Source organism: Mauremys mutica, chromosome 6 (genome assembly GCF_020497125.1).
Source record: "Mauremys mutica isolate MM-2020 ecotype Southern chromosome 6, ASM2049712v1, whole genome shotgun sequence".
In the NCBI taxonomy this organism is placed as follows: Eukaryota; Metazoa; Chordata; order Testudines; family Geoemydidae; genus Mauremys; species Mauremys mutica.
In genome coordinates this window covers 66,396,095-66,420,236 of record NC_059077.1, presented here as the reverse complement: position 1 = coordinate 66,420,236, position 24,142 = coordinate 66,396,095, and the positions used below count along the sequence as shown (strand labels likewise).

General features: G+C 41.5%; 1 protein-coding gene across 8 annotated transcripts in view; it reads left to right on the top strand.

The window, feature by feature from the left end:
• The window catches only part of TMEM232 (transmembrane protein 232), a 133,805-nt gene that overhangs the window by 28,798 nt on the left and 80,865 nt on the right, over window positions 1–24,142 (top strand). For 6 of the 8 annotated variants that reach the window (XM_045020178.1, XM_045020177.1, XM_045020181.1 and 3 more), the window contains 5 exons: window positions 239–344; window positions 4,229–4,386; window positions 11,201–11,300; window positions 13,112–13,263; window positions 22,623–22,801. In XM_045020178.1, coding sequence (XP_044876113.1) covers window positions 239–344; window positions 4,229–4,386; window positions 11,201–11,300; window positions 13,112–13,263; window positions 22,623–22,801 — 695 coding nt within the window. The remainder of the gene's footprint in view (window positions 1–238; window positions 345–4,228; window positions 4,387–11,200; window positions 11,301–13,111; window positions 13,264–22,622; window positions 22,802–24,142) is intronic. The other 2 variants (XM_045020182.1, XM_045020185.1) reach the window with 2 other exon arrangements.

Here is a 24,142-nt window from a genome sequence, read left to right as displayed (position 1 = left end):
ATTATAGTTAAGTATTCCTATTCTTAATTAAGTGTTAACCCCAGGGATTAAGCATTGCTGCCTCATTAGTTCCTGCTATTGTGTTTTGTATCAGCAAACTCTTACCAATGATGCTTTAAAATAAGCATTTTTATTCCAAATAAATTTGCTTGAGGGAAAAGTTTTATTTTAAGCTAAAGGTAAGAAAAAAACCTTTGGCTTTTTTTCTTTCCCCTCTCACCCTTTTCCTTCCAAACAGAGAAGATCAGGCCTTGGCACATTAGGTTCTGGGAAGCATGTGGATCTTCCAGTAGCATGGACAGAAGCAATTATATTGGCTCAATGCAAAGGTGAAATCCAGGAAGGTACAGTATTCTTCAATTATATTTCTGTTAATTACTTTAAAACTTTTCTAACCAAGCAGTGAAAGCAAATTTAGCTTATTCCCAACTATGAAAACCTGGAAGAAAGCCAAGACAAATATGGATTTTATTTTCCACTTGCAGAAAGAAACTTTACAAATATATACAGAAACTATCAGTGTAGTATTTACAGAGTGTTTCAGAGACCTCTTTGTTTATGCTTGATTTCTTAAATTGCAAAATCATTACCATTTAAGCACCTCTAGGTGACATTACCTTGTAACCTGTCTCTGAAATCAGTAACTAATTAAGTGTAATTTAAAATGACATTTAATGATCTCAAAGTAAAGTGCTTTAAATAACCTCTTGTTTTTACCTTTCCTAATTATGCCCATTAATAAAATTGCAGAATATTGAATTAGTTCTGAAGACTTTTTAAATGAAAATGTTAACTGTTGTTTCAATCTAAAATGTTCTTAATTGTGGTAGCCCTTCCTTAGTAAAGTCAGTTAAAGAGAGGATCCTATACAAACTCTTGCATGGACACGAAGGTATTTTCACTTTTTTTACTGACAGCATTTTAGCTAGAATAAGATTTATGAAAATAATGTCCTGGCAAGTAGGTTTAAATTCATAATCAGCACACATACCTTAGCTTTTCTGGCCAGGCTGGAGAGCAAGTGCAGTAGAGTGGCTAAAGAGAGAATCATGCAGTCCTGCATATTTGAAACAGAAATGATGAATGAGTGTATGTGCAACATCTATGATCTACAGTCTGCACAGCTGATGTGTAGGACAAAGCAAAGTCATTCCATTCCTATTTTATAGATGGTATGGTACTCATGCTCTTTTTCAAACGTATGGGGTCATTCCAAAAGTAAAATGGGACCTCATTCAAATAAGTCTGCTGGTGGAGTGATATTGCCTGTCAAAAACCCTGGGATGTGGTGGGGGATGCGTGCAAACATTCTCTACATTTACTGCAATATCGGATCATGATCAGATGGTCTTTAGTTGTAAGTGTTGGATTTTTCAGTGTACTTTGAGCTAATGATTGTATTCATGTGAAAAAGGAAATCTACAAAGGAAAAGGAAACAATTCAATAGTGTGCCTGTGAAAGCAATATCAAGACTACTATATAATCTTGTGTTGCTTTTATTAAGCTGGGAATTCTTGGGGGGTTTGTGGATATTGTACTATGAATACAAGTTCTCTAATGGGGAACAAATCACAATAGATGGGTGTGCAGAGAGTTCTATGCTCATCATCTTGCAATTCCTCATTTTTCTTTTCTTGTTTAGTGATTTTGGGCTGACCTAAACATTATTTCCCTCATAATTTACAGGGTTTGAGCAAGATGCTGAAGCCTAAGGCACTTGACTGAAAAGTGCCTATTTCTCTTCATACTCTTTTACCTCTAAAAATCATGTGCATTTGAGATTGTTAATGATGACTAGACTGTCTTAAGAAGATAATATTCACAAAGTTATGGAGTTGCTTACACTCAGTAATCAAATAAATAGTTAGTGAGCCAGACGCACCATGATGTAACCCAATTAAAGTCAATCCAGGCAAGCCAGGGATGAATTTGTCTCTATATGCTTTGCCAAAGATTATCTCCTCCAGAAATGAGAAGTTTGAGAAGGTAGTATACAAAATATTATCAGTGATTTGGAAAAAAAATGTTGAGAGCTATAAACTTACAGGAACGGGGGGAAACAAAGAACTGAGCTGTCAGTTGATAAAAGATCATATTGTTAAAAATGACTGATAATTTGGAATACAAGCTGAATGTAAGAATGATCAGAATTGTAGGGGTTCTAGTACTGTGCATTCTACTGTAGTGTTGGGAGACTTACAAGATTTTTTTAATGGATGGTTTGATAAGGTTGTGGAACAGGTTTTTGTAATTGCTCTGAAAGGCCTATCTTTCAAAGAGCTATTACAGTTGGGAAGGAATAATGTGTTGATAATATGTGGATACCTTTTTCTTCCGGAGGGTTAAGAATCCTTCTTTTAGTTCAGATTACTTCTTAGGAGCAGTCTACCAATATCAACCTGCCAACAACGAACTGTTGATTATTTTAAAAGTAATAATAATACAGTAGCTGCACCACTTAATGATAAATCCATATTCTGGTCAATTGATAAACTATGTGTCTGAATACTATTGTTTGTCTGTTTAAGCCACAATCATGCAACAGGATTCAAAAGTATTGACCCTTATTTCCTCATGGAGTTCCTTGAGGCAGGGACCTCTGTTTTGTGCCGGCATGAGCATGCTCTTGTCATTCAATAAATAATAAAAGAACATTGTTTTTACTGGTTGCATGGAGAAAAGGCTTTTGCATAATTAATAAATAAAATATTTATCTTTTCCCATACTATTATTTTGGAGAGGAAAGGACTTTTAAGAATTTTGCACAGCAGCTCAGGAACTAGGATGGAGCTAGTACATATACACGATTGTAAGCTCATTGGGTCAAGGACTGTGATTTGCTAAATGTTTGTACAGTTTCTAGCACAATATATTCCCAACCCAGCTGAGACCTCTACGAGCTACAGCACCGTCAATACTCCTCCTCCTCCTCTATTTTTGGACAAGTGGAGGAGGCTGGGAAATTTGTTGGACAAAGACTGATCCTTTAATCATACAACATGTGGATGATCAAGATGGGGAAAAGGAAGTATTGAACTTGGAAGATTTGGGACTGTGGTTTCACTCCTGCCTGCAGGATTTGTGGGGAGGTTAGGGGAGGTTCTTCTTTCTACAGACTTTGAAGGTTGGCAGAAAAAGCAGGGGATTTTAAGTTAAGATTGAGGCACATTGGCAGGCATGTTTGAGGAAATTTGCATAGTGATTTCCTGGCTTAAACTTTACCTATGAGATCTATAAATCTGTCACTTTCATGAGCATCAGATTCACACAAATCATTAACCAAAATTGAACAAAGCCATCATGTAATTTTTAAAAAACGTAAAACTTGAAAAAGCAATTTAACTGCCTTTTCAACCATAAAAAGCAATTCTGTCTTTTCCACTATAGTTTTGTAAGGCCATTTTCATTGATACCACAAAAAGATCAGCACACCTAGCAAAAAATGACAGAAAAGTTGACGCTATAGAAACTTTCTGAAATGTGATATATCTCAAGAAGCAGCTTATATTATACTTCTCAGTAATTCGTTTAACATTATTAATTCAGGAAAGAGTTCTGTGGCACCTTATAGACTAACAAATGTTCGTTAGTCTATAAGGTGCCACAGAACTCTTTGCCGCTTTTACGGATCCAGACTAACATGGCTACCCCTCTGATTATTAATTCAGACAGTTTTGTACCATATATTTCAATACATACTTTAACAGAAAATTTCAGTAGCTGTTGAATACAGGTTATCAGACAGTTGAACTTTGTTTTCTCCTCAAAATAATAGTCACAGAAGGCAAACAAACTGAATGAACTGTGAAAATAAAGCTTGTTTTATTTGTTCATAACTTGGCAAGAATTTAAATTTTGTGGAAGGTGTGAAATGAGTATAGTATATACAGTACACAATCAGAAGGAACTAAGGGCTAGAGCCATAAAATGACTTAGGCACCTAACTCCCTTTGAGGGTGGGGCTTAGGCCATACTCCTCTCCTTGGGATTTCCTATTGGCTAGTTTACCCTACTCAGCATGCTGGCTTCTGTGGCTCCCATTGTTATGTGCCTAACTTTCCCCATGTATTGTATAGGGTACTTGGGTATTTAACTCGAGGCTGTCAATACCACTGGTTGACCAAGCTCCTAAAAGTTAGGTGCTGCAGTGCCTAAATCCCTTTGTGAATTGAGCCCTAAAGACTGAACTCTGTATTGAATTTATTCTCCATTTTGTTTTCACTTCAGAAGCTTTGGACATCCTTTTAATTTCTTTGGACCATGCTCCCATGAATCCAGAGCATGTCCCTGTTTTATTTTTCATCGCTGAATCCATTTTGTATAGGATTTGTTGTGATGCGGCACAGAAATCTTATTTATACTCCAGCGAAATCAAGTTATCAAAGGTTTGTTGTATTTTTTTAAAGGAATTTTTATTGGGCTTTTTTATACCTGTTTATGTGGTATATATTCACCTACTTATTTTTTGTTGTATATCGACACTATGAAATATATGACTTTACTCTGGATTTATACCACTATAAATGAGAGCAGAAGCTGACTGAATTTGTCACAAGACCTAAAACGTTGTAGTGTTTTCTAATATTATTTGTGGTATGCTTGTTCTATAATTTAGTTTGATCTTAACTTTCTGTATTTCTGAATACATGATTTCTGGGAAATCCAAAATGAGAGATTAGGAAAATGCAGTTTAATCTTTCCCAGAGTATGTAATAAGAGAGTATAAAATACAAATAAAAGACTATTTTTTGTTCATAATGCATATTGTTAACTTGGATTTTCTCATAATATTAGTAATATTATTGCAGCATATCTTGTTAAATTATGCAAACTCTTTATTCTTCCATCTGGATTATAATTAACGAGATACAGCATGCTAGGTCACAAAGTCTTAGTGCAGCACCATGAGAGTTAAGCATATGAGGTCTGGTCTACACTACCGAGTTAAGCTGACCTAAGGCAGCTTATATCTATCTAACTCTCTAAGTGTCTACACTAAAATGTAGCTCCCACCAATGTAACTCCCCCACTGACTTAACTACACGAGAGGTGTAGTGCTTAGGTCGATGTAGTTAAGTCGACTCAGTGTCAATGTGAACAATGTGTTGCTTACATTGATTGTTGCTGCCTTTTAGAAGCTGTCCCACAATGTCCCACACTGACAGTTAAATCGGTGCAAGTGCTTTTGGTGAGGATGTGCACTGCCGACACAATAAGCATAGCATGGACATGCAAAAGCAATTTAATTACTGTGGTGGCTGTACATTGACGTAACTTAGGTCAACTTAATTTTGTAGCGTAGACTTTACCTAAGAAAAAGGATGAAACTGAGGCAACCCAAATGGAATAATCCAAATGAGAGTAATCTCTTCTAAAAGCTGAATAAATAGTGTAAACTTCTAGTATAATTTAAGACTTACCCGATACATCACTATTTAATGGTCTAGTTTTGAGTGTCAGTACTATACCTCTTTCCTCTTTACCTCTTAGAACCCACTTCCAAAAGTTACTGATGTGGTAACTCTTCATTCTACAACAAAATTTCAGTTAGTCACAACCCAGAAACATCAAATGTTATTCACTCATAAAGATTAAAATCCTTATTGAAACTGTACAATATAGATGAAATTAAGGACTAAGGCCAGGTGAAATTTTTTGACTGCAGGTTTTGGGGATTTTTTGGGGCAGAAAATGCACATTTGGGTTGACCAAAACACTGTATGAATTTGTGTCAAATTCACTGAATGGTTTTGGTTAAAAAAAAAAAAGGGGGGAAAAAGTTTCATTTTTAACGGTTTTGAAATTAAACACTTTGATTTTCCAATTCAAAATGACTTTTTGTATTGAAATTTACTTCAATTTCATCAAGAAAATATTTAAAAGCATTATAAAAAGCTTGAAACCTAAATGACTTATATTTGCCAAAAATTTTGAAAAATTTCATTTTGGGTCAACTTAAAACAATTTTTTTTATTTGGATTTTTTTGGAATTGCCAGCAAACAAACAAACAAAAAAAATCATGTATTCGCACAACTCTGTTAGGAAATTGATCCCGGACAGCATACATGTGGAGTACCATTCATTAAATACCATTCTCTATTAGTACTTGTTCTACTGCTCTGTTATGTGTCCCCACTGTTTCTGCAGCTTAAATCTTTCTTTCACTCTCACCTGACCAAAATAGTTACCTGACAGGAGGGTATGTTTTACCACCTCTTTCCCCATACAATTCTTCTACCACAACAAGGAAGAATGTATCTGTTTTGAAGGCAGTTTGAACTGTTAGAAAATACTCCTCCACTCTCAAAACCTGATATGCCATAGATTAGAACAAGCTGCCGGAGTCTGGCAATAAACTCCCTCTTGCAATGGCTTATGACTTTCGAAACTCTCCATATTTCTAGTTTAAACTAAATTGTTAATTATTTTGAAAAGTTTAAACAAACTTGATTCTGCCATCTTTTAGTTACATGAGCAGGAAAAGAGAGAGAATTTTTTTACATTCATGTGAAGTTTTAATGTTCACCCATGTCTAAGCTGTCTGCTTGGGGGAATAAAGCATGGCAAAGACAATAAAAATACAACATACAAGCGTATTTGTTATACCACATACTTCAAATCAGATTTAACAGATTTTAACTAAAACGTGAAAAAAAATCATTTTCCAGCTTTAATCGAGCATGGAAAATTTCAGCCCCCACAGAATGTTTTATTTGGAAAATGAACAATTTCAACTGAAGCTATTTTGCAGTCTTAACAATAGCCAGTGCCTCATGTGACTGTTGGGACCTAAATTATGCAAGAAGCTTTGTAGAATTTTCCGCACCAGGACAATGCAGAATTTTGTGATTAAATTTACTATGACAGGACAAAATATTTCTAAAACTTCCAGTAGTGTGGGAATCCACCAAGCACTATGGAAGGAGAAGCCATTTCCAGAGATGATCAGTGTTTCTTCTTAGCATAATGCTTTGCTTTCCTTGTGGATCTTTGGGATTCCTATATATGCAGAATGCACTTCTTGCCATTTCCTTAGATCTCAAATCCCTTCCTTTTGGGATGCATGCATGCAGTTGCTGTAAGATAAGCCTTGTAGAATTTCAGTAGTAGTTACCTCCTTCTTGTAAGTTTTTCTGTAAGAGTGGAGCATCAGGGCCAATATTTGTTTGATTTAAACCTCCTCTTCCTCCCATTAAATTCTTTTCCAATAAAAAGCACCAGGGATGCTGCAGAAGATTTACCTTATTATAAGGAAGGTACATTTTGGGCCCTAAACAAGCTGACAGGGTCTCTTTTTAGTATTTGTTATGAAGCAAACAATGAGCATAATAGCTGAGCTGATTTAAAGTTGAAATTCCTAGGATGTTTCCTTGGTTTTAGTAATGTACATTTTAAGTATCTCCCTTGGAAAGTGGGAGAAATTCTCACCCTCCCATTTTCTATGCGAAAGCCAGGGCCGGCTCTAGGTTTTTTTGCTGCCCCAAGCAAAAATTCCCCCCCCCCCCACACTTTTGGGGGGCTTTTACACGTTCGCACTTTGCAGTTTTGTTTTGACTGTGTAAAATTTAAAAAAAAAATGAAAACAGAGAATTTGTAGTTAGTGAAATAAAACAATTTCCTACTAGTGTAATTTTAACCAAACCCTCCCGCCTGGCTTAACTCTTACCTTGCTGCAGATCTGGCCCGAGGTGGATTCATCTCTCATCACCACTGCTCCCAGGGCCAGGGGTTGGGGCTGCTGCTGAATCCCAGCCCCACTCATCCTTGGTCTTCGCCTTGGCCCTGGCACGAGCTGGGCTCAGCCCGGGCTGCCGCTCTGCTCCCCTCTCCCCTTCCCTGGCAGGAGGCGGCACGGGGGGGGGGGAGGAGGAGGAGGAGTCAGAGGCGGGGACAAGCCGAGTAGGAGCGGCCCACCTGGGCGCCATGTTTCCCCATCCTCTACAGCTGGAGCAGGGCCGCGCTACCGGCTCCCGCCCGGGTGGTGGGGGGTGGCCGCTGACCGCGGGAGAGTGGCGGGGACAAGCCGAGGAGGAGCGGCCAGTCTTCTGCAGCCAGGGAAGGGCTGCGCTACTGGCTCCCGCCTCTCTTCTGTGGTCAGCAGCCAACCCCCCCACCCCCCAGGCGGAGCTGGTAGCGCGGCCCTGCCCTGGCTGCAGAGGACGGGCCGCTCCTCAGCTTGTTCGCGCCGTTCTCCCGCGGTCAGCAGCCACCCCCCACACCCCCAGGCGGGAGCCGGTAGCGCAGCTCTGCCCCAACTGCAGAGGACAGGCCACTCCTCCTCAGCTTGTCCCTGCCACTGCAAGCCAAGCAGCGGCCCATCCTCTGCAGCCGGGCAGGACCACACTACCAGCTCCCACCACTCTTCTGCGGTCAGCGGCCACCCCCACCCCCAGGTGGATCCGATAGCGTGGCCCTGCCCCAGCTGCAGAGGACGGGCCGCTCCTCCTCGGCTTGTTCATGCCGCTCTCCCGCGGTCATCAGCCACCCCCACACCCCTCCCATGCGGGAGCCGGTAGCGCGGCCCTGCCCCAGCTGCAGAGGACGAGCTACTCCTCGGCTTGCAGAGGTGGGGACAAGCTGAGGAGGAGCGGCTCTCCTCTGCAGCCGGGCAGGGCCATGCTACCGGCTCCTGCCTGAGGGGTTGGGGGTGGCCGCTCCCTGCAGGAGAGCAGCGGGGACACATTCCCCACTTAGCCAGCTCCCTGCTCCGCTGTACCCGGCAGCAGAACAACAGGCTGGTTACCGCCCCCCGGGGCGGTCAGGATCCAGCCCGGGACGCCGCTCCAGGTATGAGCTGGGGCCCCAGCATTATGTCGCCCCATATATTTTGCCGCTCTAGGCACCTGCTTGTTTAGCTGGTGCCTAGAGCCATCCTTGGCGAAAGCAGGATCTCTCATTCATTCTGTGAGATTCTTTGTATGACTGCCAGGATTCTGGTTGAACAGCAGCAAAAAAAAAAAAAAAAAAGCCCACCCATTAAGGGCCCAATCCTGCTCCCACTCAAGTCAGAGAGTTTTCTCATTGACTTGAGTGGAAGCAGAACTGGCCTTAACTGTTATGGAGTATCTGAGCATTCAGTGGTGCATGAGTCTGATCTCACTTTTACTGGTGTAAATCAAGAGCAGCTGTCTGGAAGCTGATGGAATTACATGGATGACAAACTGGTGTGAGAGAGAACTCAAGCCCTAAAGGTCTGACCCTGCAGTCTGTACATAGCCTGCCTAGGACCTGCAAGGTCAGGCCATTTGTAGCTTCAGCATCTGAGCAAAGTCTTAGCCTTCCAGATCTGCAAATGCTTTTAACCTTTAGGGGTTGTCTGGTTACAAAAACTAAAAGGCCCTACACATGCACACACTCAAAATCAGTCATCTGCAGTTAAGCTACATAATCAAAAGTAAAAACACAAATCAGAAGAAAGTATCCAGAAGTCTGTGAGGAGCCAGTCCCAATGACACGTCCCTGATCTTACCTCTGGCTTTCCCCCTGGATGTGCAGTGCTTCCAGGCAGGGCCGGCTTTAGGAACCACATGGGGCTTGTACTCACCGGGTGGCGCTCCTAGTCTTCGGCGGCGGGTCCTTCACTCGCTCTGGGTCTTCGACGGCACTGAAGGACCAGCCACCGAAGTGCCGCCGAAGACCTGGAGCGCCGCTGGGTGAGTAAAAATTAAAAAGGAGCCTCTAGCCAGGGAAGGGATTCTTGGCCATTTGCCCCCCATCTCCCCGGCGGCCTTGCCACTGGGCGCGGGGCCCTCTTAGGCGCGGGGCCCGATTTGGGGGAATTGGTGGAATTGGCCTAAAGCCGGCCCTGCTTCCAGGTATTGATCCTGGTCAAACAAAAAACCCTATGAAGGCAAAGAGAAATACAAGTGTCTTGTATTGTCTTAGCATCCTTGTGGAATCTCTTGCAACACTTTGTGCTGATTCGGTGTTCCAAAATACATGTTTTCTCCTTAGAATCTGTCTGGGAGTTTGGCCACGAGAAGGAGAGCTGCTTCAAACACTTGTCTTATATAAAACAAATTCTCTCCTTTTTGCATGTTTTCAGAGGCTTATATCTGGGAAGAGCAAACCTTCAAGATTTTTAAATAGAACACATCTATTATTTTTCTAGGTACTGCCAGGATTCTCTCTTTGTCACATACATCTGCCACAGTAAATATGATTGCTCTTTCTGCATCTTGCTCAAGGGTCTTAAATGGAGCCCTTATTTTGATTCTATATGATCTTTCAAAATACTCTTCTTGGATCTTTAGCTAAATCCAACTGCAATATATTCAGAACCCACTGTTCCAAAAAAAGCAGTATGATTGTTTGTTCCAGCTGCTCCAGAGAGTCCAATTATTCTGACATTTTAAATTCTGAATGATTTTCCAAGATTTGCAATCTGTTTAACATTTTATTTTCTTTAATGATGGCTGCATGGAGGCTGTTAGCTTTCTCATTTCTTTTCACGTGCTTTGTTGGCTTTTTCTGCTTCTGTTAGCTTGGCCTCTAAGTTATCAAAGCCACCATCTAAAACTGTAAGCTGTAAAATGTAGTATCTAGCTCTACAGTTGCAGAATGGATGCTACTAAAATGCCCACACATTTCACATGGGATCTCCTTGATGGAGTGTTTTTGCCCTAACACTCCCACTGCAGGGCCTGGTCCATGCAGCACTGTTGACAAAGATGAGAGCTCCATGGTTCTCCTGATTGGCATTGTAACCATAGAATCATCATACTGGGTTGAGTTTTCTTTGGTTGTGTGTAATTTTTCCTTATTTCTGTTTCCTCATCAAATCTGTTCTCAGTATTGGAGGGATTTAGTTCACAAAAGTGTGTTCATTCCCTTATACTAAGAAAACTCTGAGGATATGTATCTTCTCTCACCAGCCCCACCCCCTCCCCACACTGAAAAGAAAACCCTATACAAGAGCCAAAGTGTTATTAATTTACTGTGTACCATTAATATACAGTGAATGCAAAACACAAGACAAGAGTTATTCATTATTGTGCCACATGTGTGAAATCTGAAGATATGATCTGATTTAGCACTCTCTTAATCCAATTTCATGCTGGTGTAACTCAGTGGAGTTATATCACTGTTCAAGTGGAGGAGGGCAGTGGTGAATAAGACCCATAATCCAAAGGTGGTATTTATACATCTATTGTGAGTGGCATGATATAAAAAATATTTGTTGTACTTACTTTTGACAGGTTGGATTTTTGGTCTTTTTAAGGCTCCTTGTTTTTCACCTGTGTGGTCACCTGGAGACTTCGGGAGAACATACATATAGGCTTCATACAGATTTAAAAGGTATAACATTGTATATTTGCTATATAAACAACATTAACAATGACTTTTAACTACTAATTTGGGAAATGGAAGTGACCTAAGTGAATATCTCACGTTGTGCTTCACTCAAGAGACTACCATTTGATTCTTAGGAATACTGTCCACCTGAATTGAGAGTTTCATATGCATCAGTAAGCATGCAAAGCAGTCAACATTTAGCCTCATTAAATTAGGTAAAATAGAAAAGTTGAGGTCTGTAGGTGAAGAAGGAAGAAAAATCAGAGCAACTCTGCATCACTATGTAATTAGTCAATTTAGTACATATGTCAAAAATGCACAGTATATTGTGATTTTAAGACTATTGACTGATCTCAAATAAATACTTGCTTATAAGCAGGAATGCTGAGTATTTTAAAAATATACATGAATCAAATCAATGTCTTTTAAAGCCTATTTGGAATGTGATTAATATTAATTATCTGGTATCAGAGGGTTAGCCGTGTTAGTCTGGTTCTGTAGAAGCAGCAAAGAATCCTGTGGCACCTTATAGACTACAGATTAATTATCTGTAAAGCCCTTACTAAAAGCAATCTTATATAGCACCATATGTTTTAGGTGATAACAGGTGACAGGTCACTGCTATAAATAGAAAAAAGTGACATTGCAAAAGCCTTAAGTTTCCCTCAGGTACGGTTCTAACATAAAGCCCAATCCTGCAGGGTGCTGAGTACCTGCAACGCACACAGACTGACAATGAAAAGGGAGAGTGCTCATAGGACTGGGTGTCTGTCACTTATTTGTTATGCTGACATTGCTGATAAATTTAATCTAATGCCAGGTATTCATATTCTATTTCAGACTTTTCAGCATGCATGCACACTGTATGCAGTGAATCAGTAGGCTGCTGCTGTAGTAAGACTGCAGAGGGATTGCAGTCTTGCTACTATCAATTGGTTGTCATGGCCACAAGTAATACACAAAATGAAGAACAAAGAATCAGATGATTTAAAAAAATGATTACCCACTTTTTTCCTGACACCTTTTATTTTACAAGCTTTGTTCACACCAGTCAATTATAGAAAACACATAAATATAATAGACACTCTCACAACAGAACTTCCTGTATCTGCCAGTTCTTAAAATGTAATGCAGTAAGCAATATTTTGGCTTACAGGCAGTGAAATCTGCATTCACCCAACCATTGGGGTAATGGTTATACATCCTTTCAAAACCCCTTTTATTTAATGCAACTGAATTCAGATGGCTTGATACATTACTCCATCTCTTCAGTGCTAAGTGTTGTTATTGAGAGGAATCAAATCCCATTTGCAGTACAGATGTCAGCACATGAATGCTAATCATGGAGCTTCAGATCTTATCAAAGGATATACGTAGTTTTGGGGGGGAAAAAAAAGCTCAATTTTAGTTTACAAAAGTTGAGTCTGGTTTCCATGCAGAGTTAGCCAAAAATAAATGCAGTCACTGAATGACTGGCATGAAGAGAGTTTACATTGTGATTCACTGTTAGCTGAGAGCCTCCTCACCTTGTTCAGAGTTAGCCTTAGTTAATTAGTAATTCAGTCATCATGAGAGACTTCAACTATATGTAGCTCATGGGTTACATAAGCTATTATCTGTGACTCATACTTGTAGTATTGTGTTCTACCACAAGAGGTCACACAACATTTATAAATCTACTCTGTGGAAAATTTGCTAATGATTCCATCAGCAAAGTAGTGAAGTTAAATAGCACATAATAAATAAAAGGCAAACAGAATAAATTATAAAACAACAGGAAGACAATTTTCACAAAATTATTTTTCATGCCATAGCACTTTCAGCTTGTGCAGTCTGCTACCATCCATATCCAAACATCCTCTCGGCTGTGCAATTTATGCTGAAGGCTGGAGAAACCATATGTGGTACTGTGGTATTTTCTGATGTAAGCTTGGAAGAAAGACAGAAGCAGAGTCCTCTTGGCATGGTGGGTAACATAAATCAGATGATATATGATTCATCAAAAAGGATTACTGTGATCAAATAAGCATGCTTGGTAATTCAGTGAAAATAATTAAAGCTGAGCTGAGCTAGACAAACTACCTGTATTCCAGGGACAGGATAAACAGAATACACACTCATCTGTAGTCATTGCCACCTGGATTTGTGAAACATATCATTTCATGAATACACTATCCATGTTTCTTTGATGCAATGCAATTAATTATCAATGTGATACTATAGTGACCCAGTGCATATTAGTAGCTAGGGTGGTGTCAGTATCCCTTTTAAGATTCTGTTTTCATGACAGCATTTACTCCCGCTCTATGGCATCTGCTTCCTTCAAAGTGTGTGTGGAAATGGACAGGGATGGGTGGCTGTGGGGGAGTTCATGCACAGCCCTTCTGCAGCAACAGAGCACTTCCCTGAACCTTGCTGCCATGGGGGCCAGGAGGAGCACATGGGGGAAGGGGGAGCACAGTCCTGGAAAGCAGCATAGAGTAGCTGGCTTTCTGAGGGCTGCCCTGAGGCATGTAGATTTCCCTTTAGATATTGGGGGTGCCTGCACGGTTGAATGGCCATGTCCCTTGCTCTCTTTGTGCAGCCCTAGATCCCTCCCCCTGGAGATGATGCATCAAATGCTGTGTGCAGTGGACCAAAGAGAATTTTTCGGAGTAAGTTTTCTCCTCTGGCTGCCTTTTCTGTGCTAGGGAATGATAGGATCCATAATGATGTGATGCACAATAGCTTATCATTTATATGATTAAAAACTGCCTAATTATGTGTCTAGCTTACAGGCTGTAATGACATCAAAAGGGCTGCTACAGTCTCTCTCGGGCAAACAATATTTCTTGCTCTTTTCTTTTTACCTAATTACGTATTTACCTGAGGAAGTGTAAGGCTGTGTGAGCACTGACCAACGTTGTTTTTGTTTGTCTTTTCCTAATCTAAGTAAATATAAATAATATTTATAATACTAATAATTCTTAACTCTTAAATAACAGTTTTCATCCAAGGATGTCAAAGTGCTTTACAAAGGAGGGCAAGTATCATTATCTCAATTCACAGTGAGAGAAACTAAGGCCTTTTCTACACTACAAAGTTTTGTCGACAAAAGTCAGCTTTCGTTGACAAAGCAGTGGAGGTGTACACACTGACATGCCTCTCCCACCCATGTATCTCCCCTGCTATGCTGACATAATAAAACCACGGTGACAAGCTGCATAGAGCTTTTTGTGGTGTAATTAGAGCGACAGCGCATCAGTGTAGACTCCTCACTTAGTTATGTTGCCTTAATTGGCCTCCAGGAGGTGTCCCACAATGTCCATCATGATCACTCTGGTCAGCAGTTTGAATTCTGCTCTGAAGGTACACGGGTATGCACCCCTCATTTAAAGGCCCAGGAATTTTTGAAATTCCTCTTCCTATTTGCTCGCCATGCACCGTTCACACAGCATCTTCCCATCTGACCATGCCGGCTTTCCATAGCAGACATGTTCCCACGTGGAGCACACCAGAGCTGTTGGATCTGCTAAGTATATGGGGCAAGGAGGCTGTGCAGTCGCAGCTTTTCACCAACTGTAGGAATTTCGATACATATGGGCTACTTGCTAATGGCATGCAGGAGAAGGGGAACAAAAGGGACACGCAGCAGTGTCATGCTAAAATCAAGGAGCTGAAGCAGGGATACCAGAAGGCAAGGGAGGCTAACCATCACTCTGATGCAGCCAAAAACATGCCGCTTCTATAAGGAGCTGCATGCCATCCTCAGTGGTGACCCTGCCTCCACCGCCAGGAGCCCTGTGGATGCTTCGGGGAGACTGGAGGCAGTGGCCAGCAGACTCAACTCTGGTGAGCAAGTTGTGGACAAGCGGGTGGAACTGGAGGATGATGTGGAGCACATGGAAGGGCCGTCTGGTGGCACAGCAAGTCAGGACCTCTTTTCCACTCCGGAGGGGTCTAGGCAGTCCTAGCATTCCAGCTGTAGTGCACAAGACAGGGGAACTCCGGTAAGTGCTTATTTTGCTTTGATATTGCAGTGAAAGGAGATTGAGTTCTCATGAACTTTGTTGTATGGTAGAAGAGGGATAAGGGACAGAAATTAATAACAGAGCCTGTGGGGCCACAGCAGAAAAGTTTGTTAATGTCCAGGGAGATGTCCCTGGAATCCTCTATAGCGAGCTCTAGGAAATTTTCGTGCAGGTTTTCTGCAATCCTTTGCCTAAGATTTCTTGGGAGAGCTGCCTTGTTTCTCCCCCCCGAGCTGTAGGAAACTTTGCTGCACCACCCAGCAATTATTTCTGCAGGGATCAGAACAACACACAAGCGAGCAGCATACATAGCCAATATAAAGCCACATGCAGGCAGATGTACCCTTGCATCCTGGATTACTCTTAGGAGTGAGACATTGGCCTTGATTACCCTAGTCTGTGGAAAAGGGTACCAATATTCAGAATAGGCTCCCTAGCCACTTATAGTAACCCCCTTCAAAAAACACTTTTTGCCCCTTCTTGCCCTTTCCCCCTCCTCCCCCTCCCCCTCCCCCCCTGCAAACTCACCTTAATTGGGACTTGCAGCAACCCATGTGCTAGCTCAGGGACAGTGAGAAAGAGGTATGTATAACTTTTGTGATTCAGGGCTGTGAGTGCACTCTCAATACTATCTCTGTTCATTGTTTCTTTGTCTTCTAAAGATGCATCCTTGAGAACACACTCTTTCACACTGGCGAAGCACCTCCATCAGATAAGAGGGCGACCCAGGAGGAGTAAGGAGTATATGTTTTGTGGAGTGCTACAGTCAACAGATGCAGCACATAGCGAAATAAGTGTGGAGGGAGACAATGAAAGACTGAGGCCAGATAGCCAGGAAAGGACACGGGCAGGAGCAGATGATAAAGCTCCTGGAGGACCAGACAGAGGTGTTGAAGTCCCTCATTAGCCTGCAATCAGTGTAAATCCGTGCCCAACTCCCGCTCCAGCCACTACAGAACTCTGGTCTATGCCCTCCTTAAACTCCCACACTGCATTCATCATGTGTTTCTGGTCCCCCACAGTACCCCATGCACTCCAAGCCTGAGGACTGGTTTTCCAATGAAAATTGGAATTATACCCAGCTGTGAGAGCTCTAACCATGAGACTGTTCATTTTCCTGTCTTCTGTTTGTCCAAAGGTTTGTGTTATATCTCATTAAAATGGTTCTTCAATTGTGACATATATACATTGCTCAGTGCTAAAATTGAAACAGTCGCTATAGGTAGGAATATTTACTCCTCGCAATTAATGCTCAAGAAGCAAGCACTACAGCAGTAATTCATGGCAGCAAGTAAACATTGCCTGGCTGAATTCATCACATTACTGGGAATCATTGTCAAAATGCTCCTTCAAAGCCTCCCTAATTCCAATAGCCTGCTGCTGCTCCCCTCTAATTGCCCTTGTATCCTGCTGCTCAAAATCAGCAGCCAGCTGATCAGCCTCTGCAGCGCACCCGTGGGGAAACTTTCCCCCCTTTGATTTGCAAATATTATGGTGAGTACAACAGGCCACAATGATCATCAGAATATTTTCTTCATTGATGTTTAACCAGATAAAAAGGCAGCGCCAGCATCCTTTTAATCAGCCAAAGGCAAATTCAATGGTCATTTGGCACCTGCTGAGCCTGTTGTTGAAGCACTCCTTGCTGCTGTCTAGGTTCCCGATCTAAGGCTTCATGAGCCATGGGAGCAAGGGGTATGTGGGGTCTCCAAGGATCACTAGGGGCACTTGCACACCCTCATTTGAAATCTTCTGGTCTGGAAAGAAAGTCCCAGCTTGCAGTTTTCTATACAGTCCAGTGTTCCGAAAGATGCATGCATCATGCACATTCCCTGACCACCCCACATTGATGTCAGTGAAACAGCCCCAGTAATCCACCAGTGTCTGCAAGACTGTGACAGTGTGGACTGGGTCTGGAGGCCATCTGCTAGAGGCCTTGTAGCCCTGCCACACCCCACCCCAGAAAAGGGCAGTAGAGAGGTCCTCCAAGCTGCCTAGAGCGGCTGTATGGGACGCAGCTAATCAGGGCCAAGTAAGCTAGTATAAGAAGATCTGCAGGGCCAGAGTGAGATCAATTCCTTTCTGGAAAATTGTGGCTGGCTGCTGCTGAGTTTTTGTCTGCTGCTGAGCCATGAAGGGCTGACTAACCTAATTGCCTTCTATGCTGAGATAACTGGCTCTGTGGATAAGGGGAAAGCAGTGGATGTGCTATTTCTGGACTTTAGCAAAGCTTTTGATACAGTCTCCCACAGTATTCTTGCCAGCAAGTTAAAGAAGTATGGGCTGGATGAATGGACGGTAAGGTGGATAGAAAACTGGCTAGATGGTCGGGCTCAACAGGTAGTGATCAATGGTTCCATGTCTAGTTGGCAGCCGGTATCAAGTGGAATGCCCCAAGGGTCGGTGCTGGGGCCGGTTTTGTTCAATATCTTCATTAACGATCTGGAGGATGGTGTGGACTGCACCCTTAGCAAGTTTGCAGATGACACTAAACTGGGAGGAGTGGTTGATACGCTGGAGGGTAGGGATAGGATACACAGGGGCCTAGACAAATTGGAGGATTGGGCCAAAAGAAATATGATGAGGTTCAACAAGGACAAGTGCAGAGTCCTGCACTTAGGACGGAAGAATCCCATGCACTGCTACAGACTAGGGACCGAATGGCTGGGCAGCAGTTCTGCAGAAAAGGACCTAGGGGTTACGGTGGATGAAAAGCTGAATATGAGTCAACAGTGTGCCCTTGTTGCCAAGAAGGCTAATGGCATTTTGGGTTGTATAAGTAGGGGCATTTCCAGCAGATCCAGGGATGTGATCATTCCCCTCTATTCAGCACTGGTGAGGCCTCATTTGGAGTACTGTGTCCAGTTTTGGGCCCCACACTACAAGAAGGATGTGGATAAATTGGAGAGAGTCCAGCGGAGGGCAACAAAAATGATTAGGGGGCTGGAGCACATGACTTATGGGGAGAGGCTGAGGGAACTGAGATTGTTTAGCCTGCAGAAGAGAAGAATGAGGGGGGGATTTGATAGCTGCTTTCAACTACCTGAAAGGGGGTTCCAAAGAGGATGGATCTAGACTGTTCTCAGTGGTAGAAGATGACAGAACAAGGAGTAATGGTCTCAAGTTGCAGAGGGGGAGGTTTAGGTTGGACATTAGGAAAAACTTTTTCACTAGTAGGGTGGTGAAGAACTGGAATGGGTTACCTAGGGAGATGGTGGAATCTCCTTCCTTAGAGGTTTTTAAGGTCAGGCTTGACAAAGCCCTGGCTGGGATGATTTAGTTGGGTTTGGTCCTGCTTTGAGCAGGGGGTTGGACTAGATGACCTCCTGAGGTCCCTTCCAACCCTGAGATTCTATGATTCTATGAAAACAGTACATGTTTTGGGAAGTGGTTTGAGTCACTCTCTTAAAAGAGCAATGGGGAGGTATCTTAAACGGGAAACATATTTATTAAAATGTTTAAAAGCACCTACTCAAGGTTGTAGGCACTTGTACGTACATTTCTTAAGGCAGAAGGATGGTCTTATGGTTAAGGCACTTGACCACGGGTACTCAGGATGTTAAGGTTCAGTTGACGCAGACTGTAAAATGGAACTAACAATACTTCCCTACCTCCCACAGATATTGTGAGGGCAAATTAATTAACGTTTGTATGTTCTGTGACACTATTGTAATGGGGCTCATATCATTACATAGAGAGGAAGAAAAACATACATGGACAAATAACCATATTAGAACATTTAACCATCCTTCTCAAAGTTTACTTCATCTCTCAAAATATAAATGGTCCCTGTCAATCCATCATGAAGAAACCCTATCAAACCATCGATGACCATCTCACCCCACTCCCTCAGAAAAGCTTGTGGTGGGGGAGAAGATGAGCCTTGCAGCATACTGTGGCAGTCAATAAATCTGGGCTGTCTCACACCAAGGGGGAAAGAAGGATTTAAAAAAAACCACCCGGGAAAGAGGAGGTTTGTAGGAGCTGTTAAGAGTGAGCGGATGATACAGCTGGGATGTGGGAGTGAATGGCAGATCCTATAAGCTTTATGTTGGGAGATGCCTGTAAAAGGAGATCTTTAATAGCTCGCTGTGGAGAACTATAAAGACCAATAGGGCCAAGTTAAAGTCAATTGTCTGCTTAATAGATAGCCATTATAAAGAACAAAGGGCAGCTGTAGTATGATTATTACCAAGGCTTTGGAGTGGAGCCCAGAGCTGGAGCACAGAGCAGCTCCGGAGCAGTAGAGCTGCAGGTTTTTGCCTGGAGCTGGAATGGAGCCGGAGCACAGCTCCAAAGCCCTGATTGTTACAGCTTGAAGCCTTGACAAATGTTCTGCTGAGTTTTGAACAATCTGCAAGCAATGGGAATGCACTGGTGGAAGCCTTTGTAGGAAGGAAAATTGAGGCTTATAATCATAGGGGAGTGTGGGGTTTGACACTTAAGGAAGGTCATCATGTTATAAATAGGGGTATAGCATATGCAAACTGTGCAACTGGAGAAAAAACACAGGTATGATCTTGTGCTGTATCTCTGGGAAGTGCGGTACAAAACTCTCAGCCCAAGAGGGGTGAAGGTGCGTGGACTAAGAGGGTTTAAGCCACCTTTTTACCCTTCTGTTTCTAGGCTGCTTCAGGGGCCAAAATGGGATGTAATTTAGGTGCCCTTAGGTGACACCTATGTTACAACAGCTCATGCCAAGCTGCCTATGGGAAGCAGCACCCTGTGGAATCATAATGGTGCCGGATCTGGTCCTTTCCTCAGCCCCATACTGGTGCACCCCTATATTGGAACATGCAGAAGAGGCTTTGTAGTTTCTGTGCTGTGGGAATTCTTTTGTGGCCAGACCTAGGCTTTTTATTATACTTGTATGCTGTTGCACCTGTAGGATCAGGGAAAAATACCCCTCCCTACTTTGTTACCACATCCAACATATGGAAAGACTGCAATTGAAAATGATACCACCGTTTTAATTAAGCTAATTAACTGATCAAGTTTCCTCAATAAGTGGGAAGACAAAAGGAAAGAGAACCTGTTTATAACAATGACTTCTTCAAGACATTCTTATTGGTAAGTAAGCATGGATCATTAGAGAAAGAAACCAAGGAAAAAGGGTGCTCTGCTGTCAAATACTTTCCTTGAGTTACAGAAAGTTTGGGGATTTTGAAAGTATATACCTATTTAGCACTTAAAGGGATCGCCTCTGAAAACCAGCTGTGCTTAAGGCTTTTGAATGCAGTCAAACCTCATAACATAGTGCTCATAGATTATAGACAATACACACCTAGTTTAGACTCTTCAACAGCAGATTACAGCAGCTTCTTCCATGTCTGTTTTTATTTTCCTTATTTCAAGGTCTGCTATTCTTTACATAGCTCTGAATGATTCCTAAAGAGCAGTGAGGATTGTAGACTAACTAGTTCAGAACAGACAGCTAAAATGGATTGACAGTGATTCAATTACTATTAATGAAACCTAATTTCTATAGCATATTTAAGTGCACTACATAATAAAACTATCCCCCAAGGTTTACTGAATTAAGAAATAGGGTCCCTGCAGCATCCTCCAGTCAGTGAGGATGTATGACAGCTCCCCCATGGGAGCCCTAGCTAATTTGAAAAACCAATTCAGTCCACTTCCTGGTCTCTGAGCTCGCTGAGTCTCTCACATACAGCCATGTAGGAGATTTTCTACAATCCTGGGGCTGTATTAACTAAAGCATTCGATGTGGCCACCAGTGGGGGAATTCAAGGTCTTGAGAAATCAAGAACTGTAAGGCTCAAGGAAATCTGCATGAATTTCCTGCCCACTGGGCAGCTCTGTAACTGTCCAAACCAGGAAGCAGGTATTTCGAGGGGAGAAGCTTGAGCAGACTCACTTTATGATAAGGCCACAGATTATTTTGTTCTAGATCAAGGCCTTATTTATCTCTGGACTGTGATTGCACCATTATAGCCATTCTGATGTATTAATACATGTTTAGTTCAAAATCATTTTCATAGTGGAAAAAAGAGTGGACACTTAAATGGCTATCAAGAATATCCAGAGTTATGATTAATGATGCATTTTGTGAAAGAGTTACTAAACTTCATGCTTCAGGGTTAAGCCAATTTCTAGCTATTAGAGAAAAGGATGGGACATAACATGAGGGGTAGATTACTCCATATCTGCCTACTGCTGGAGTCATACACCTTCCTCTGAAACATCTGGTGCTAGCCACTGTCAGACGATACCTACCTATGGCAGTTCCCGTGTTCCTATAATATACTTCATTTAGCCCACAGAGCAGCTAATCAACAATTTATATGAATTTAGTAATTTCTCAAAAATAGATTTTTGTGCCATCACTTGATTATAACAGTTTTTAATGAGCTTAGAAGCTTAGCATTTGGTCATGTAAATTTTTCATGCATTGATCATGTTAATTTGATTCAGTTTAATTAGTGAATTATTACAAATCCTATATCAAGATTCTGACACTCTTGTGGAGTCCCACGAAGTCACGAGGACTCCTCCGTGGCACAGGGCTCTGCATTAGCAGATCCTGATACAGGTTTGCTGCCTAAAGTCAGTGTTTAAAAAATGATAATCTTTTAAAAATGGTTCTTATTCTAAACAGAACTCCAACTTGTAAACAAAATAATGTTGGGTCTGATCTTGGTATCTGATAAATACAAGTAGAGATCGACATTTACCACAGAGTCCTATTGGAGTCAGTGGGACTGTGCTTGAACGTGGGGCTCTGACTATGCAAATCAGATTCCAGAGTCAGAACGTTGGCCACTTAAATGTTTTCCAGGATACCCAAAGTGTGCCAGTCCACATTACTGATGAATAACCTGTGTTATTTAACCTTACAGACAAACTACAGCAATTCTACTTTTTGTTAATAGTCCCAGAAGGCTGATGCTTTGTTTTCATAAAGCTAATCTTAGTCTGAAGTGAAATCTTAATAAAACTGGTTTATACTGTTAATGCTGGCTCAAACACAAGCTTAAATGTAACAGCATAGGCAGGGTCACTAATTTTAATTACTTCAGAAGCAACAACTTTGGGTAGTGAGCACTTCATAATACATAAAACCCCCAGAGAAACAACAATAGCACATCTTCTGTTGACTGGATTCTGAGATTTTTTTGGTCCCGTTGTGCGGAATATATTAGAGGCATTTGTAGCATTGTATTTTGTATGAAACTAGAATGCTGAGCAAGTGTTGTGCTGAGTAAAATTCTAAGACAAGTCTGAGTAGAAAACCAAAGGCTAACTTTCTATTCAAGAGATCTTATCTATGAATTTCACTTAATTTTTTTCTTAGTCCGTCTTGGATTCTGACCCAGTAGTTCAATTAAAGCTTGAACAAAAAGAAAATACGATTCAGCACTTTCTTTGGCATAGTCTTGTTGTTTGGGTTTGTGTACACAACAACTCTTCTCGACTAGATGAAGTGCTTCAACATCTTCTGTTCTATAAGGAAGAGCTCCACCGGAAAAACTGGTAAGGATAACTCTGATATAGTTCTTATGGAACCAACCTTTGTGCTTAAATGTTAATCACACCTAAATTGCCTATGAAAAAGATTTATAATCTGAGTGCCAAAAGCAGAAGCAATTTATGTACTTTGCCTTACTTCATTTTATCAATAAATTGTTCCTACCTTTTTCACTACAAGCACATACAGATATTGTACTAGTTTGTCTTTATTAAATTAGTTATTGATAGGAACTTCATTCCAGCATTTTAAGTTGCCTTAATTTTCCAAGTTGTTAAACAGCTGAAATGAAGTGTGCTATCCTTCAGGGAAATATATCAAGCTTCGATTTTTGTTTTTTTTGTATTCCTTACTTGTGAAGTGTGACCAAAACTAATCTTGAATGATTAAAATTAATTTTGCGTGGGAATGATTTCCTGAATGATTCTGTTAATTTAAGTATCAACAGGCAAAGTCAAGCTTTAAATCTGGGCTTTGTTTAGCAGAGCTACAGTATTAAATGAGTGTGTTGTTTTATTTTTCTTTTTAAGAACATTTTTGAAAAAAAGAAGCATCTGCAAAAGTGATGCAAGGTACCTGCTCATTCATAACCAAAAAAATCTAGTCTAAAACATAATAGGAGGTTGCCCTGGGAACCAGATGTAAGCTTCCCAAGATATCAGGGATGTTCTGTCCCAGGGTATTGGTTTAGCTGCATAAACTTCAGTGAAATGGGACAGTGAATATAACAGACCTCTCAACAAGCATGATTTTTTCCCTTTGTTTTGTTCTTGAGCCTTAGTACGTAACTATAATGGAAGAAGCAGCAGAAAGGCTCTATGTTTAGGTAAAACCTATCTCTGTCAGACTATCTCAGGCTGTAACTCAGCCCCCTGACAACAGGATGTGAAGCTCTGCATCCTCAGAGCAAGGTAGGGACTGCAGGGGGGCCCTTCTCCTCCTCTTCTCCTTTCCACTGCTTACAAGGTAGCAATTTTTATAGTTTCTCTCATTCTTTCCAAGTGCTTGATTGGATCTTCAGTTTCCAGACTACATTACTCCATTATAGAAAAGAACCAAACAGTAAGTGGGTGGGTTTGCCGATGTAGGGTTTGGGCTTGAGCCTATCTCTACACAATAGTCAGACTCTGTATATAATGTAATAATGCTGCTGAGCAAATGCCACATAATTTACCTTTTCGCCAACATGACACACAAATCTCTGCTCAATATAAGACCACAAAAATTATCCTGCCACTTCTAGCTCCTCATCTTGCCCACCCACCCTTTGTCATTAATTTCCATAGATGTGTTACTTTGTTTGTCAGTGGCTTTGTACACTGTTGTCCTTAAAAGGACAGAGTGGG